A 19583-nucleotide genomic window follows, 5' to 3' on the forward strand; every position below is an offset into this window, starting at 1 on the left:
ATGAGAGTAGTTGTCTTGCCATCCTGAACATAAGGGTGTTTAATTCTTTTTAATATGGTTATGGAAATACAAGATGCTGTTTTTCCCCCTGAATTTCTCTCTTTTTTTCCTTGATCATAATTACTTATATATATATTTTATAGCTTGAATGTCATCACCTATGGGAGAATCTTCATTATATTCTATTGAATGGTCACAAAAAGCATTAGGTCTTGTGGATAGCAGGTGTATTCTAGAATTCTTATGGGAATTCTGATGATGGAATGGTGCCCAAAATCAAGAAAGAGAAGTAAAAAAAAGCAAAAGATTGGTGGGTAAAGAATATAAAAATATAGTTCAGTGGCTATCTTTGGTGAAATTCCTGGAAAGGACATGTGTGTGTGTGTGCAGGCAGTGATGAAAATTATTCTTTCTTGAATTACACAAAGGTTCTATGATATTCTTCACTTACAATTAAAGTATCTCAGGAAAAAAGAAAAGAGTGAAGTTTGAATGATATTTGGAGGTTATGTGGATTATATTTAACCATAGGCAAAATTTCCCGCCCTGTTTACATTGGATGGTGATGAGTAGCAAACATTAACAAAATAAGTAGATTTTGGAAGGTGATAAAATACTCAGGAAATTTCAGTAGAGGAGGATGGCAAGTGCTAAGCAGGGAAGGGTAAAATAGCAGTAACATTTGTTTGAAGAGCTAGGGAGCATACTACTCACTGTGTGGAGGAGTGTAGGGGAGGCTTCAGACAGGTGCTCTTGAATAATGTGTAATTCATCAATTCCTTTCCTTAACTCCTACAGGTATTTCAACTTAAGCTCACAATAAAACCATCTTATTTTACACCATGTCTGTTCTCTAACATTCCCCTCACCCTATGCCACAAGCTGGGGACTCTGCCAGGTTCTTCTCCACTCCCACTGTCTTCCAGAATGATGCAGTAGCGTCTACTGTCTCCTTGAAGCCACCCTCACCTCTCTTATTCTATCCTTCATGCTGCCACAGTGGTTTTTCTAAAATGCTCTGCATTGCCTAGGCGATAAACTTCAGATTCTTCAGATAACATGCATTGATAACTTTCAGTGACTTGGCTCTACCCCTTCCCAAGAATTTTCTCTTGTCCTGTCCTCTGGTATATCTTAGTTTCTAGCTATAACAAATTATTTACAATTTTTCTAATGTGTCCAACTCTGAATTTCCTGCTCGATTATTTTGTTTTGAATTTGGAATTTCCTGTTGTGTACCTTTTATGCCACTGGTCCATCAAAATCTATCTGACGTCATGGTCATTAGAAGTTAGCATTGCACCCTCTTCTCCGTAGCATCAGTTGGTCCCTCTTCCCATTGCCTCACTGCTATTCTTCTATTATAGCACCTGTACAGTACCATTAGCCCCTTAAACCAGTGACTGCCTGCCTCATGTTCATTTTCTCAGTACCTAGCCCAATAACTGGCAGGAAAATTGAGTTTAGTAGTTGTTAGCGAGATTGATTTTGAATATCAAGGATGACTCAGAGGCATGCAGATAGAGAAATGTCATCAGAGTAGAGTGGTGATAGGGGCAATTAGCACCGCCAATAGTTGAGGCTCTGAAAGAGAAGTGTAAGTTCTGGGATGATAACCTAAGATAAGTGCTGAGGAGGGTCTTGTCTAAGGAGTAGGCCAAGGAGAAGAAGCCCAAAACAAGACCAGGAGGAAGCTGCCAAGAACAGTAGGACAGTGTCTGGCATCTAAGTGCCCAGTAAATGTTTACTGAATGAAAATTAGAGTTTAAAAATACATTTGGCATTGAAAGTACTTGGGTGTATGTGATGCCTAATAAGGGATGTCTGTAAATAACACATTTCACTGTTTTTTCAGTTTTCTAATTACAAAATCTATATATTTTTCTCTATTCATTGTAGAAACATGAGAAGAAAACACAAACAGGACGCTATTAAAAGGGGGGAAAAAAAGCATAATCTTGCAGGAAGATACAGTAACCAAGTCATTCATACTTTCGGCTCTTACACTGTGTCCGTCTATACTTTTCACCTAAGAGCTCTCATCCGGTCCGTGACCTGCTTTTACACTTGATAGCATGGGGGGGGGGGGGGCGCGCACACACACACACACACATACACACACACACACACACACACCCTTTCCAGTGAACACCCCCGACACACACACACACACACACACACACACACACACACACACACACACACACACACACACAGCATTATTTCTAACGGCATCGCAATGGAGGGCACAGAAGCCTTTGAAAATAATGCTTCCCGGAGCGAGCGTGCGGAACGGGCCTTGCCACGCTCCGTGGGGTGGGCGGGAGGGGGCGGGGCCTGGCGAGCCTAAGGAAGGGGAGGCGCGGGGCGGTTACTCAGGGCGGGCAGTTCAAACCCAAGGAGGGAAAGGCGGCGGCCCCACGCGAAGCCGGCGTGGGGGTTGCCATAGCCCGGCATCCCTGGGGGCGAGCGAGGCTCCTCCCCGCGCGCCCGCCGCGGCTGCCAGGTCCCCCGCCCACTCATCCTCCCGGCTGGCGGTCAGCAGCAGGTGGACGGGGCGGGGCCCAGGTGTGTGCCGGCCGGGCGGCCTCGGGGCGGCCCGCGCCCCACAGGGGTCTGCGGGTGCCGGGACCTGCGAGGCACAGGGCAGCCGCCCTCCGACGTCCGCCGGCCCTCGCGGGCCCTGGTGTCGGCGCCAGCCCGCCTGGGCGCTCGGGTGAGACCGTTACCCACCCACCAGCTGATAGCACCTGGGGGTAAAAGACAGCGCTGCAGCTCAGGCTGCTTTTTCAGAAACCCGACTTTAAGAAGTGCACTCATTGCCAAGAGTAACTGGAGAAAACACGAATATTAAGAGTACTGTTGTCTGAGGGGTTGAAGGAAATTCAAAATGATTTAGGCCTTTTCAAGTGTGACGTCTAATCCCTGCAGCATGTATTTTATGTATCCTTCCAATTTTAGCATTCATTGTGCTGCTGGACGTTTCAGTAGTTCAAACGGAAGTTTCTAAGTGACATTACTTTGGCATGAGTTTTAATGAGAAAGATGAGAGATTTTCTTGTTTAGAAACCTACGGTAACTTTGACATCTAGGAGTTCAAGATTTACTGATGGTAAGATTTTCCACCTTAACAAGTAAAAGAAATATGGTTTTAACATAATCAAATATAATTCATGATTTAATAGGTGCTTTCTTTTTTTTGATTGGTACATTGTAATTGTACACAATAATAGGATTCATTATGCTATATTTGTATATGTATATAACCTAACTTGTAGGCGCTTTAAAAAAAAGCCTTTAGACACGCGTTCTGAGCCCTTTATCAGAAGCCTGGTTTTTAAAAACGAGTTATCAAAGAGCTCATAAGTGGTCTGTTGAGTCAGTACAATAAGCCAAGGAGCATTCTGTGATTTGGGGTGAAAATTTTAAGGTTAAGTTTTGAAGAACCAAGTTTTGAGACTTGTGTCTCGGGGTAGATGAAAATGATGACAGCACAAAAAAACCTGTGGTTTTGAAAGGGATGGAGAATATCCGGGACTCCACTTTGTTTCTAACAATTTGCCTCTCAGTTTCCCAAATTCTAGCATGGTGAGACACCTAGTGGTGAAGTAGTAGAATAAATTTGTTTTAACATTTTAGAAACTCCTTGACCTTTTTTTTTTTTTAACCAAAAATTGAGTGAAACCGTTCCTTAATAGAAGATTTGTGGGAGGAAATGTAATCTGAAAATACATACTAGCTTATTAATATTAACATTTAGAAGACAAAAATTGCTTTACACTACATTGCAAATTGTAGAAAGCAAAGTTTGATCATCTTGGCTCCTAAAGCAGGTGCAGAAGTTAACAGTGATCACAGGGGACATGTGTAAGATTTGTTAAAAAGGGGTAGAAATTTAAAAAGTTAGATACTTTGCCCTGTATAAATGATCTTCTAGTATCAGTTTACTGTAAAGAAATAATTTTGTGTTTAGTGTAGAAATTAGTTTTCACACCATGCTTGTTCACTATGATTTGTTTTCTTTTGAGACAAGGTCTTGCTAAGTTGCTGGGTCTGGCTTTGAACTTGCCATCCTCCTGCCTCAGCCTCCCCAGTTGTTAGGATTACAGACGTGGGCCACCATGCCTGGCTCTTTCACTAATATATTTAACTGATTTAACTAGGTATAAATCAATTGCTATCCCATGACAGTCAACTGAAACTTATTTCCTGATAGTATTTTAATTGGGAAAAGTCATGCATTTGGCTTGGAGAATATCCTGAAGTAATAATTTTCTTAGTGTCCTTTGAAATATCTGGAGATGTATCAAAAATAATAACTTTCCATATTAGCATCCTTCCTTTGAGTTAGGATTTAATTCAGGTTTCTATAAAGAAGGAATGTGATAATACTGTTGAAAAGTTGAATAAAATATTTCCTACTGTCATTTCTTATATAATTGCTGAGTAACTGTTTTCTTTAAGTAATTGCTTTGAATCCCTTATTTGCTACTTCAAAAGTATTTTAAAGGGTGGTTTTTTGCCTGTTTTCTATAATTTTAAGCCTGCAATGGGACCTCATTCTTAAAAAGTTAGAAACTGAGACATAAGGGCTGGGGTTGTAGCTCAGTGGTAGAGCACTTGCCTAGCACTGGGCTTGATCCTGAGCACCACAAATAAATAAATAAATACATAAATACATAAATAAAATAAAGGTATTGTGTCCATTTACAACTAAAAATATTTTTTAGAAAAGAAACTGAGACAAAAGTATTACATGCCAAATTTGAAATGGCCCTATATCTGTGGTACAGTGATTCATTTTGGTTATCTCAAGAAAAATGTATTAGTAATCAATGAATCAGAGTCTTCGTAATTCTGACCTTATAAAGTCTGACCTCATAAATAGTTATGGGTACTGAATTTCTCTTTGTTACATGTGTGATGAGCCTAATTGCAGTTAAACTATTGGCAGCACTCATTATTTGACACATGTTTAAAAAGTAGCGTACAGAGTTTTTTAAATAACTTTATTTGCATCCCAAAACTTTTAAAGGACATACCAACCTGACAAATATAGGGAAGCATGAATAAGCTAGAATATTAAAATTAAAAGAATGTACTTTAGTGCTACACAATGATAAAATAATAAAAATGAGGCTGCTAGAATTTTTTTTAGTTGTTCAAGAAAACATTTATGCATGGTGCTTAGACTATGGCTGGTCAAGTAATCTATGAATATTTAAAATCTCAGGTTTTGGTATTATGACAAGTTGTTTTAAGGGGTAGGGTTGTAGCTCACTGGCAGAGCATGTGTGAGGCCCTGGGTTCTATCCTCAACACCATATTAAAATAAATAAATAAAGGTATAAAAAAAGAAGTTGTTTTAAGTAGGATACACATCAGTATATTGTGTAGTAGATTTGATTTTCAAAATAACTTTTTAACAAATTGTCATATAATTTTCTAACATTACCTGTACTCAAAACAGATAATGTATTTTGGTGTAAGCTGCCTGATACTCATTTCAAAGGAAGAATAAATTTATTTTTACTTTGTAGAAACAAAGAGCTTGAAGATGTCACAAAGGCACTCAGGTCAAGCTAGCCCTGGAACAGGAAGTCAGGTGGACTCTCCTACCACCAACTGCAAGTGCTCCAGCCTCAGACGTTCTGGTTCCACATCTTCCTTTCAAGATAGTGGCCATAATGAGTTGTCAAAATCTTTCTGCTTTAATAATATAGATAAAGAAGTTTTAGGAAACAATGAAAGAGACCCAACAGTAATCCTTGAGCACCCTGAAACTTTAAACCTAGGCCTAACACATCCCTTAGAGTCTCCCACTCAGAGAAAGAAATGTATCTTTCCTAGGAAGGAAAAGGAGAAAACCCCAAAACTTTGTGAAACTCCTAAAGTCAGTGGGAAAAAATGTTTACTGCGGAGAAGATTGAATATGTCTTTCTCTCTTCTGAAAGGGGATTTTGAATCACAAAATAGTTCTCTAGGAAGTAGTATAAGCCAAGTTCTCAACTTAGAAAAAAATATCCCAAGCAGTGCCACAGATTTTCCCAGGCAAAATGATTTTAGCCCATTGGTTACTAGCACTTTAAAAACAGAAGAAGTATTAGGCAGCAGTCAAAGCTTGAGACTAACTTTTTCTCAACACAAGACTTCCACAATTGATGATTCTAAAGATGATTGTGGCCTATTTGAAGTTGAATGTATATCTCCAATTCAGGGCAATAATTTCAAAGATTCTATCACACATGACTTTAGTGATAGCAGTTTAAGTGTTAATGATGAAAATACACATCCTGAACTTCTGGGCTCCTCTGGTAGTGGAACAACTGGTGGACCAGAAGAGGACATATTTGTGACTCCAGTAAGTAATCTTGTAGCGAACATTAAATTTAATGCAAGTCAAACACATTCCCCTTCAGCTGAAGTGAGACCCAATGTTTCAACACCTGAAGACAGTGGTTTCAACTCACTTAGCTTAGAGAAGTCTGAAGATTCCCTCTCTGACCAGGAGGGTTCTTTTCAAGAACTATTCCAGAAACACAAGGGGACTCTCAAATTGGGGGACACCATAAGAAAGTCAAGGCGTCTTGGCAGGTCGAGAAGACTGTCCACTCTTCGAGAGCAAGGCTCACAGTCGGAGACAGAAGAGGAAAAGCAGATCATCCACTCCAGCTCTGAAACAAGACTGTTGACCCCTTCAGACACCTCAGAGAGTGGGCTAGGCTGTGATAATAAGAGTGGGGATTTGACCATAAGCTTCAAGAACTTATCGAGGACCCCAGCCTTGCAATTAGTTCAGGAACTCTTTATGAAAAACAAAAGGAAAAGATTTCAGCAAAAGGATGCCCATGAATTCTTAGAAGAAAGGGATGGGGAAAAAATTGCTGCCCTGCAATGTGTTCTTGCAGGACTGATTGGCAAGAAGATGGGTATAGAACAGCTGGACATCTTAACAGAATTAAAATACAGAAATTTAAAGCATATTCTTGCTATGGTTTTAGATTCCTTGACTGCAGAGAGCCTGTACAGGTAAGAAAAGTTTTTGAAATAAAACTTGTTTTTAACCTTTTTTTTAAGTTGAAAAGTTTTTCTATGACTGGAGTGTTCTGTTTTTCATTTGTTTGGGTTTTTTTTTTTCAGTCTTTGGTGGTCTTACACTATATTAAAGGTTTTTAAAATAACCTTACCAGCAGAGCTTGCTAGTATAGTTTCTTCTGTTTAAAGCCTGCTTTCAAAGCAACAATATAGTTGTTTTTTTTTTCTGAATAAAATTTGGTCACTCATTTGGAAAGAGAATTCCTAAAAGTTGAACTTTACATTTTCAAAATGGCAAACTTTGTTCCACAGATTGTTTAATGATTTGGGAGTTTACATCCTATTGTTGGATATAAATTGTATTAAAATTCTGATATTTGGTCAGAAACATTAAGAATGTGGTTACTAAGAAATGAACACATACTTGGATACCATTTAATTATTTAAATCAAGTTCTAGAATCCAAGAATAATGGTCAGCTTTCATTTTACGGTTTGGTCTTTCCAGAGGCCAAGGAACTATGCATTGTTTCATTTTCATTGCTAACACAGAAGAGGAAGTGAATTACTTTTGGGAATTACAAACTGAAGAATCTGTGTTCACAGATATTCCAGTAGTTTGAGTGCTGCTACATAGTTAGGACAGACAGGCATTTAGGACTTCTAACGATAGGAACTAGAATTACAAAGACTAAAGGAAGAGTGTTCATGCTGGTGATCTGGAGGAGTTTCAGGATTATAAGAAGACAGGACTCTCAGTCATGACCAGGAAGGAGGGAAGTCACATAGAACAGCTTTCTGCAGAGTGGTGGTAACAGGGAGAACATACAGGAAGGCAGTGAATCTCTCTCTCAATAGGAATATGCCAAGTGTTTGGTTCATAGCATCCTTGCTAGGTTTATGGCCACTACTTCTAAAGCCCTTCCTCACTTTTTCCTCATACAATAATTGCAGGCTATTGTAGAGAATTGTAGAATTTCATAGCTGGAAGTCTTCTTAAATATTTAGTCTAACTACTTATTTTGCAGATGAGGAAACAGCTCTAGAAGTTAAGTGACCTGCCAGAAGTCACTCAGGAGACAGGACTAGATCTAGGTCTACAGCTGAGCTCTCTCATTTCTCATCCAGTGTTTTCCCATGAATTTTTAATGATTAAGGTCTTTCAGAATAAACTTGATAGAGAATGTATTTGGTAGGATACAAACGAGTATCCCAAGTAGGATAACAAATAGTTTAGTGTACCCATATGTGTGTATTCTTTTAAAAAATGTTCAAGAGATAAATTATTTGTTTAAACAGTTATGGAAATTGCCAAAACATAGGAATGTTAATTTTTTATATGCTAGAGTATTTAGATATGGACCAGTTAAAATAAAAAGTTGGGTGACACTTTAGGGTGCTTGTTTGTATGAGCAATTGATGTTCATATTTCAACAATGACTTTCGCACACTCTCCAAATTCATAGTGTTTGTACTGCAGAATGTGTATCTATAGCCTTAGCTGTGCTGTTCTCGACAGTGTGAAGAATGATGGTCAGTTGAAATTGGTGTGCAGAATACCTAATTATGTCATGTCCTTCCTCATTAATGGGTGACTTTCTGCTTGTTCTCTCCTTTGTCTGATATCTGACTGGTTTAGAGAGAGGCAATGGCAACTCAAGTGGCCTTGGCAGCAGGAAATGTTGACAACTCAAGCATCACCTGGGTCCTCTAAAATGAGTGACTGCTCTTTTTCAGTCTTCTGACTTTATTCCCTCTGAATGACTTGTTAGAATAATTTTAAAAAGGCTGGATTAACAAAATATTACTTCTAATTTAATAATTAATATAGTTGAAGTTATTGGTAATAGCAATCATTGGATGAAAACTGTCTTTAGGTGCTTCATTCTCATGAACTTTGGTTTATAAAACAGGAACTTTGGTGCTACTCACAATAGTGTCTGTTGTACGGCATTTATTACTTTTAGTGAAGGATTAATTTTTCTTATGTTTACTTAGCCAAAATGGCAGAGATGCATTGAATACAGTAATAGGAGAAATCAATTTAAAGTTCTTGTACTACAGTTGATAATTATTTGCTTGCATGTTTGGTTTCACGTTTTGAATCTTAGTATCACACTAACTTAATTTCCCCCTGGACTCATTTTGGCCTTATATGACTTTATGAAGTGGTAACCTATTAAAATTGCTAACATATACTTAATATTTATCAGAAATTCTTTCATAGGGTGAATTAGTATGAGACAATGATGTTGATCAAGTCATATTTTTAATGTAACTTCCTAGTTTAAGTTTACTGTCCAAAATCTTTTAAGTTTTTCTTATTACTTACCATACACGAACAATGATAATCTTTCAGAATACATACAATATAAGGACTGATCTTTTGTTTCAGTGTTTGGAAAGTCAGCAAAAATTGGCGAGAAATTGTTGTTCAAGATAAGAAAGCAAATCGGAGGAGGAAATTTTATATCACACAACTGAAAGCAAATTCTGAGGTAATAATTTTCTAAAATGGATTAACATAAATAACTAATAATTCCATATTGTGAAAAAGCTAATTTGGTTTTCCTATCTTTTTTTTAGGTACTGAGGATTGAACTCAGGGGCACTCAACCACTGATCCCCAACCCCAACCCTATTACGTATTTTATTTAGAGACAGGGTCTCACTGAGTTGCTTAGCATCTCGCTTTTGCTGAGGCTAGCTTTGAACTCTTGATCCTCCTGCCTCAGCCTCAGCTCCTGAGCCGCTGGGATTACAAACCTGCACCACCATACCAGGGTCCTATCTTTTAGCCTTTTCCATTTAGTTAACATTCACTCAATTAACTAAGTAAATAACATATGTAGAGGCCTAGAGGCGATGGTGGCAGATAAGTACCTGTGAAGCACCATAAACTTATATTCCTTTGAGGACTTGAGATCTGGCTTTGAAGTGACAAGAAAAGTGCTACCAAAGTTGATTAATTGTGTAACGGACATCTGATGACTACCACCCATATTTGTTTATAGATTCAACTTTGAGACCTTTCTTAGGCATCAATATCCAAAGAAACTCTGAGAGTTTGCTACCTTAAGTCTTGTTCTAGTAAAAAATATTTAATAACATACTATAAGAAAATTTTATAATTTGACTAAATATAATTGGGATGAAGCATGGCATAAACAAAATATGAACATCTAAATACAGATTAGTAGGTTTCTCATTTCAGTGAAACATTAGGGACTCCTGTTAACTAAAACTTTAAAAAAAAAAGTTTTACCTTTTCCCCAGTGGTGTTGCCTTCTGACTTATTCAGATCTGCTGACCACTTACGGATGCAGCTGCGGGCTCCTGGAGCTTCTAACAGAGAAGATATTAACATTAAACTGTTTTCTTAACAGAGTGCTGCCCTGCACACTAGAGGCAGACTTTAAAACACCTATTTTTAAAGCAAGCATCTATTAATATTTAAACTTTTAGCTCCATTTACTGCTTAACACCTCCAAGGAAGAAAAGGGGTTCTTTTGGCAACCCATCCTAGTAATTCTGGATAAAATATTCTATCCTCATACCCTAGTCATCACTTTAAAAAAAAAAAAAAAAAAACTTGGTTACTTAAAATAGTATACTTTTTGCCTTTTTCTTTTTTCTTTTTTTCTTTTTTTTTAAAAGGAAACGCTTTTCGTTTGTTTGTTATTCCCATAATCACAGAGTGCTGGGGACTCGATCCCGGGCCTCCAGCATGAGAGACAGGCATTCTACAAGATAGGCTATATGGCCTGCTGCCTTTTTCAAAAAACTTTTCATTTGCTTTTTGAAACTCAAAGTAATACAAGCACAAGGTTTAAAAAGTGAAAATGGATTGAGGCTTGAAATAAAACATGGCATTCTCCTGTCCTATCCCTTCCTACTTCCAATTCTTGTCCCATCAAGGCAATCACTTTCAACTCTTCCAGTCTTTACCTCCACAATTAAATGTTTTGTTGATATTATTTTTTTTGTAGAGAGATTAGTTTAGATCTCTAACCTCTGACCACTACTCTTACTAGCTACCTCCTCCTCCTCACCCCAAGTCCCTTCCTCTCTTTATTATTATAATTGTACCACTATTTGAGAATGAGTTAGAATTAAGTGTTGGCATCATTGAGACTGTATTAGGAGTATTATGACTTGTACACTATGATTACCCTTTCTTTCCTATGTAATTCCTGCCCCTGCAGAGTTAATAATTGCCTAGTTTTTCTCTCTTTTTGCTCAGTGTTTCTCTGTTCAGATCCCTGATTCATCTCCCATTATTCACCAGAACCGAAGGTCTCCTCTCTGTAGGCCTAAACAAACCAGGTATTCTACTTCTTCCTTTTTTTCCTCAGAGGTGTCCTTCATGGAGGACTATGCCCTCCTGTCCCCACCTGGACTGGTTGCTTTCTATCTAAACTATCTTAATGTGTCACTACTAAACAGAAAATTTATGAAACAATGTTATAGTGTAATTTTGTTTGTCTGCCTTGGAATAGTGAGAATGAGCCCTAGAATTGGAATGCCATACCTTTCCCATTGCATTTCTTAATTAATTATTCACTGTTCTCTCATTTTCATGGAAAAGAATAACCATTAAATGACTTCACTCTCACACTAAAATATTATCTGGTAATGTGATGATAACTATGTTTTGAAAAATCTTGGTACTTGTGAATGTGTGCTTTTTTTGACTGCTTCACTGCTTATTCAAAAATAGTAGCACACATTTTAAACTCCATGAGGATTAGACTGTTTTATTCACTTGGCACCTATTAAGTGCTCTATAAATATTTATTAAAATGACTGAATGCTTCTTCTATGACTGAAATTTGCTTCAACAACCTATCTTTATTCATTTTGGGGTGCACGTACACTGTGTTTGCCAGCTGCACTGAAATCCAGAGGGTGTTCTTTCAGTGTGTTTTTGGGTTATGTGCTGTGCCCTAGGCTGCAAATCATTTATTCATATATAATATAAAAGATATATTGAGTCCTTGGATAGTTTGAACATGTTCAAATGTATTCGTTCTAATTTCTAAAGGCCAGTATTTGTTCATTACTCTTATGCATATATTTTTAAGCTATTAATCACATAATTTTTCATGACCCCCTAACTTCCTTTCCTATACTTGTCCTACTATAATTTTTCACATTTTAACTCTCCCCACAGTTAGAAGTCAATTATGGCAAAGGAGACTATTGAGGGAGAGGAAACACAATTATAGTTGGACATTGAAGGATATTCACCCATAGTACATTTTATTTTGATAATTGGTTAAGAAAGTCAATTAAACAAAAAAAAAACCCTGATTTTCTCATTACCATCCTTAACAAAATAAGAGGCTATACAGATAACTTATTGAAAATATTTTTTTGTTTTTAATCATTTGTTTCTATTTTTTTCCAGCATTATTGAGGTATAATTGAAAATAGAAATTATATATTTTCAAGGTATACAAGCTCCTTATTTGTTGACTGAAACTTGAACAATGTGAGAGAGATTTTTTTTCTCCTTTTATATAACATCAAAGCTGTTAAAACTTAACAGTAAAAATGAATCAGCACTGGGTATTTGCAAAATTCAGCTAAAGAAATTGGGTTTTATGGTCTAACCAGTCCCATTGTTCTTCTGACATGTGGCTAAGGTAAGAACCTTCAGAGAATTCCATGATATCCCATGACAGACTTTCAAAAGATTGTCTTCTTCCTAGACCTTGGCTTAAAACAGGAATTGCAAACTACAGTCTATGGGCCAAGTCCTCCATCACCTGTATTTTTAAAGTAAGTTTTGTTAGAACACAGCCCCACTCTTTCATTTACTTATTGTCTACAGTTGCTTTCTGTATGACGGCACCATTGAATAGCTGCAACTACATGGACAACAAAGTCTAAAATATATACTATCCAGCTCTTTACAAACCACGTTTACCAAATCGAGGCTTACAAAAAATGGATATGTAATTCATCATGCAAATTCAGAGTTAAAATTTATTGTTTTAATTTTTCTTCTTAGATTTCTTTGACTATATTTCAAATGTTAGGAGAGAAAAGACTTTTCAGGGGGTTAAAAGAAACAATCTAGGGAAAAATTTCTGTTGGTATAGCCAAGTTTTAAACATTTACATCCATCAGAAAGCTGTCCTATCTGGGAACTGTTTTGATAATGTAGTATTGACTCCTCTCATCCTTTACCACAGGAAGTCGTATTAAATGTTGAAGATGCTGCCACTCGGCTTCATCTTTTAAATCGCTCAGCTTTAAGATCAGTGCAAGCTCAGGCTCATACACCCAGTTCTCAGAAAGAGCAAGTTCCAACCTTATCTCCTTGGGGAGAAGTTTTGACACCTATAGCAAGCTCTTCAGTTAACCACTTAAATAGCAAACAGGAAGAATATGTTAAGGTAAGTATCATAAATTATTAGAAATAAATATTTGCCATTTGAAATAAAGTGATTCTCTATGTGACACCAGGAGATTTAGTGTGTGTGTGCTTTCACTGCAGGTTGCCAAAACGCTTTTTATTGATGAAGCATTAAAACCTTGCCCAAGGTGCCAATCCCCTGCTAAATACCAGCCATATAAGAAAAGAGGACTGTGTAGCCGCACAGCCTGTGGTTTTGACTTTTGCGTGTTGTGTTTGTGTGCTTATCATGGGTCTGAAGAATGTAGTAGAGGAACAGCAAAGCCAAGAAATAGAAAAGATGCTCTCCCAGGAAGTGCCCAGAGTAAGCGGAATTTAAAACGCCTTTAAAGAGATGAAACATAAAAGAAGCTTTCCCTCTATGCAATGTTCTATTTGTCTGACTTAAAATTATGAATACTTGCAAATCTTCCCATTAATGACAGATGATGATTTATGTCCTATTTTGTATATATCACAACCCTGTTATTGTATGTTTTAAGTGATAAGTTTTGAAAAAATTTTATTTTACTATGTCATTTTTGCCCATTTTAATAACTCGGTATTTTAAATAAAGAACTTTCAAAGTTGTCATATACATATATGTATTTTGCTATTTCATCACTATGTGTTGAAATGTTCTTCAATCAGTTTTAAAAACTAGTTTTCCAAATAATATTAAAAATTTTGAACTTGGGACCATATAGTTTTAGAAAATGAACACTTACCTGAAATGAAATATAAATAAAATGTTTTAAGAAGCTCTATTAAACTTACTCCATAATTTCAATCTTTCTTATGTTGGCATATTTTGATAGACTTCTGAGTAAGTAAAATTTACTTAACATTGATAACTAAAAAGACATAAAAAACAGGCTGGGGAGATAGCTCAGTCGGTAGAGTGCTTGTAAGGCACCGCCAAAAAAAAAAAAAAAAAGACATAAAAAAGTAAATTATGGGGACTATGTGGTTATTCATAATGGGAATCTCAGTCAATTAATAACCCTGTAAGTCACACATTACAAGGTAATATTTTTAAACTTTCTGTAACTATGGTCACAGATTTCAATTATTCATTGTAGCCAACATATTACTATTTTGACAAATTTGGGCTGGTTGAAAAGATAGTTTTTAAAATAAGACAATGTACTAAGTTATTTATAATGTAAATTATGGTTTATAATGTACCTCTTTCCAAAAAATGATTTTAGGTTGGTTGTATGTTCCATATAAAACAGCAGCAAAAAAGAGATAAGTTCTATTGCTGAACAAATTACTCAAACCAGGGGAACATTTGACAATAGTTTCATCATTCTTTTGGCTTATGTGTAGGTAAGTTCTGTGTGTACACATCCATGTTCCTACCATGCACAGATTTACATGTAGCTATTACACGCTATTTTAATAAGATGATTTAAAGTGTTAGATATAAATATGTGTGGGAAAATCTGCCATTAATTTTAATTTATTGTTTAACTGGTTATAAAATTTTGATTAATTGCTACATATTACATTTTATCTATATCCTTTTCAGTTCCACAAAGGAATTTTGAAGACAAAACATAAATATGAGTAAAGTATTAATTGCATTTAATTAAAGCCTACAATCTCTAAATTTTAGGACTTTTTGATTTGTTTGGTTCTAACCAAATTAAGTTCTCAGTCTCTGTTTCCTGACACATCTTCCACATTGAGTCAATTTACTAGTTAATGTTGTGCACTTCAGGCTTAACTCTTTTTCTCCATCAGAGGAGTTTTCTTTGTTTTTAGGAAATTTGTTCTAGTCCTGATTCTCCTTAATGTATGAAGTCACCTCTTCAATTTGTTTAATCCAAACTACGTATGTTTGACCTCTCTTTCTGTGGCCTGAATCGAATCACATCTTCATCTGTCATATGAACATTTTTGCTATTTCATGCTCTTGATTTTCTGCCTGATCTGAATGTCATTCCCCTAGTGACTATTTAGATTTTAGAATCATAGATCCAGTTCCTTGACATGGCAATATGCATACAATATTATCTATCCTATGTCATTTAAATGCTCACATTTCCCAATATCTTAAGGATTTTTATTATTTTGTTAAAGAACAGGAAAGGAAGACAAACATTTCTTGGTCACAGAGATTGTCTTGTGCAAGGTCACCGGGCCTTCCCTTTCCTCTCTGCCTATCTCAAGCCCTCTGGTGTTGTGTGTTGCAGCCACCATTACTTTGCAGAGCGCTGCTTACTCGTCACCCTGTGGCTACCCAGCCCACTAGAATGCAGTATTGTATTTCACTTTGATGGTGAAAAAATAGATTGTACCACATTTAATTTTAGAAATAAGCAGCAAACACGTTTTCCTTTCTACTGAAGATAATCTTAAGTAATAGAAGTCAAAGATTTTTACATTTCTCTCTTTTCTTAGGATTTAAGTATTCAGATCAAATAAATATGAATGAAATAGAGTAAGGAAACATATTTTAATGATTTTATAATAAAATTTTCTGAAGGAAAATATCAGAGTAGGAATTCAAAAGGTGGTAAGGTCCTTTTTGGTAGGTTTTATATTTGTGATACGGTAAAGAGGTAGATTGGTTAACTGGAAGAAAATCTAACAATATTCATGCTTAACTTTAATATTAAACAAATGCCCATTCATCCATAAAATCGGCATTATCTTAATTATTTAAAGTTATTGTGTATTGTCATAACTAACTGGAGTAGTTACCCCAGCTCTGTACTTCCATAGCATCCTTTATGCTTCTAACCTGCTTGCAAAAGATGAAATTTAGCATACCATTAATTGATCACTTTTTATGTACAGACACTGTTTTTAGCCCTTTATACATGCTAACTCATTTATTCCTTACAGTGATTCTATAAGGAATTCATTATCTTATTCATTTTATATATCAGAAAACTGAGGAAAAGAAGTTAAATAATTTGAGATCATACAGGCAACAAGTGGGGAACAGAATTCTAGTAGAGGCAGTCCACCATCAGTAAAACTCTGCACAACTCTAATGATGAACTCAGTACACATATAATTACAAAGTCTTAAATGGAAGACTCATTTTTTATTTATTTATTTTTTTTAGATTTTTAACTCATTAATGTATATGATCCTACCAATCCATGCAAAGACATCCATGGTTAACATTTTGATGTATCATGGAGGACCATTTTGGTATTTAAGAACAATCCATTGGTCTACTAGGGGAAAAAAATCTAATTTAAAATAATTCTGCTTGAATAGAGTAGTCCCTAACTCATGATTGGATTAAACAATTTTATCATTTAAAAATATAAATGAATTAAATGAATATACCATTTTCTGAAAATGAAGTTTAAGAGAAAGCCTTCTAGTCCTGAGGTTTTTATAATCTAATGACAGAAGAACATGAAAAATAAGTATTACCATATTCCAGTTTTGCTACATTCTTATCAGTTTTGGTTTCTGGGGAGGGAAAGAAGTCAGAAAGATTCACAAAACATGTATTGATGGGTGTACTCTGTGTTCCTGAGAAAGTTCCAAAACAAGAGGAATAATTACATTTGGTATTTTATTTTTATATTTTGTTTCATTTCTTTAAAAGGACATAGGAAAACCAATAAATGCTTGGCCTTCTACTGATTTAGGATAAGAATCAGTCTTTCTCCCTATGGTCTGCCCCTTGACAGCCTTGGTGACTAATGGGCAGGAATATTCTATTTGATTTCTCAATTCCAGGAAGGTCAGATATTTCCAAGTTCTCACCTCCTAGTTTGGAAAAATGGTCAGAAACTCATGGCATATAATATAAAAAGAAACAACACTGGAAGTTTTATCATTTTATACTATCTTTTCTATGGACACAAATGTGGATGTTTAAGTTTAGTCAAGCTATTTAAAGAACTAAGTTTTATTATGAATCTCTTAACAATAAGGGTTGAATTTCTATTGAGAAAGTATTTTTGTTACTTACTTGGCTGTGTGTAAAGCTAAGCTTTCCCATTTCCTTTGTTTAATTTATGACAAAGCAAAATTGTCAAGTTTATGGCACAATTTACTGAACATTTTGGATTTTTATTCTATTATGTTAATGATTTATATTATAACTTATCATGAATTTGTCATAAACCTATTTAAAATTGTGTAACCTATATAGAAAATGCTTTAAATATTTTAAAAGGTGGAAAAACTCATTTTTTATAGAGGAATATTTCAAAGACCACACTAAAATATTCCACTAGGGGGCACCAAAGACTCATTTATAGTGATTCTGGCCTTTACTCAAAAAAGTAATTTTAGCTTTTATGTATTTGACATTGATATGCTATGATTGCCAAATAGGGGAAGCGTTCCTTGACTTAATTTTAAAAGTGTATATAGAATAAATTTGGGGAATAGTTTTTACTCAGAGTTGGTAATTAAAATATTTTATCTGGCTTGCAAGAGCATATTGCTTTCCCGGCTGTCTGCTAATAGAACACCTTATTGGTGGGCCCTGGTTTGCGTTTAGGCCATCTGTGTTTACTTGCCAGCCTGCTCTACACTCCTGGCTCCCTTGTCATGGACTGTGGAGCCAAAGAAGTGGAAGGAGCAATGGAAACATGGCAGGTGAGTGCTGATTATGAAAGTAGTGTAGTGCTACCAGTGATTTCCCTCCCAATTCTCATTCCTGCAGAAAGACAGTGCTAGATTCAGGGCTTAATCACATCCTACCTAGATTACTGTGAATGCCTCCTAACAGAGCCCTGTACTTCTACTTACTCCCCGTTTGAATCTCTCCTAAACGTTCAGTGCAGGTTATTTGTATGAAATGTGGTTCTAATCAGATGGATTCCTAATTAAAATGTAGCAGATTTAGACTTTCTCAATTAGGACTTTCCAGCAGTCTACCCCACCATTTCATTCTGTAAACTCTATACCAGGCAAACTAGATTTCTGGCTGTTTTCTCAATTTCTCATGTGATTTCTCCTGCTTCCTTCCTCCCTTGCCATATTATATTCCATCAAAATCCAGCTAATCAGCAGGGTGCAGTGGTGCATGCCTGTAATCCCAGAGGCTTGGGAGGCTGAGACAGAAGGATAGCAAGTTCAAAGCTAGCCTTAGAAATGGCAAGGCGCTAAGCAACTCAGTGAGAGCCTCTCTCTAAATAAAATACAAAATAGGGCTGGGGATGTGGCTCAGTGGTTGAATGTCCCTGAGTTTAATCCCTGGTACCCACTAACCCTGCAAAAAAGAAAGAAAAAAAACATCCAGCTAATCTTTAATTTGTTTCCATGAATCATTTTCTGATCTCTCCAACAAGATGAAATTTTTACTTTATGTGAATCTAATGTTTACATCTTTCTCATATTTCTGTATTCTTTGTATTAAATTCTTGTCATCCACCATTAGTAAGTTTCTTAAGGGTAGAACTATTTTACCTCTCTACCTCCTTCAGCATTGTGTCTTGTACATGATAGAATATACAGAAAGTTTTAGTTGTGCTGAAATAATAATGATTGATTGTCATGTGATATAGTAAACTTTATCCAAATCTCAATTTTCTTTACTTTTTCAGGTAGTGGCACAGTAACTTCAGTTATAGTTGTTTTGAGAGAGCTGAAATAGACACCACCATCTTTTCTGCAGCCCTCTGATCACTTGGGATTTCTACCACATTCCATTTTCCCATCCCTCTTGGCCTTTGCCAATGCTTTTTTCTCCCTGGGGTTGTCATTCCCTCCTTTCTCCAGTGCTGCTTCTCTTCTTCGAATGCTCAGGGCTCAGCAAGGCTGGTCCCCTCCCTCCTGCCCCAGGCTGGTTGTCTCTCTCCTCCTCAGTGCAACTGGAACCCCTTTGGTACTGTTTTCACTACCTCTATCCGTGTTTTTGTTTTCCTCACTAGACAGTGAGTTCCTCTTGCCCGTGTCTGTGTCCCCAGTGCTTACTTAATATGAACCACAGCTCCATGTTTGTCAGTGGCCATTCCTGCAACTTCTCTGCCCATGCTAGGTTACCTGTACATGGTGCATGTTGGAGCAGAGAGAGGTGCTCCTAAGTTAAACCATTCTTCTATATCATGGTTAAAAATGAGAGATGTCAAGGCCACTGGCATGAAAGTCCTTTGGTTTTCTCCTCTGCTACCAGGGAAATGTAAGCAGCTGCCTCCCTCCATATGCACTGATACACA

The 19583-nt window shown here is 36.5% G+C and overlaps 1 protein-coding gene across 1 annotated transcript; it reads left to right on the forward strand.

The window, feature by feature from the left end:
• Nucleotides 1-2848: 2848 nt before the first annotated feature.
• Fbxo43 (F-box protein 43) lies at nt 2849-13994 on the forward strand. Its single transcript, XM_047567036.1, is given in 6 exon segments — nt 2849-3074; nt 3076-3112; nt 5541-7029; nt 9430-9532; nt 13235-13438; nt 13540-13994. Coding segments are annotated over 6 exon segments (2130 nt in total). The 5' UTR covers nt 2849-3026; the 3' UTR covers nt 13789-13994.
• Nucleotides 13995-19583: the final 5589 nt, after the last annotated feature.

The sequence above is a fragment of the Sciurus carolinensis genome, chromosome 1 (genome assembly GCF_902686445.1).
Source record: "Sciurus carolinensis chromosome 1, mSciCar1.2, whole genome shotgun sequence".
Classification (NCBI taxonomy): Eukaryota; Metazoa; Chordata; class Mammalia; order Rodentia; family Sciuridae; genus Sciurus; species Sciurus carolinensis.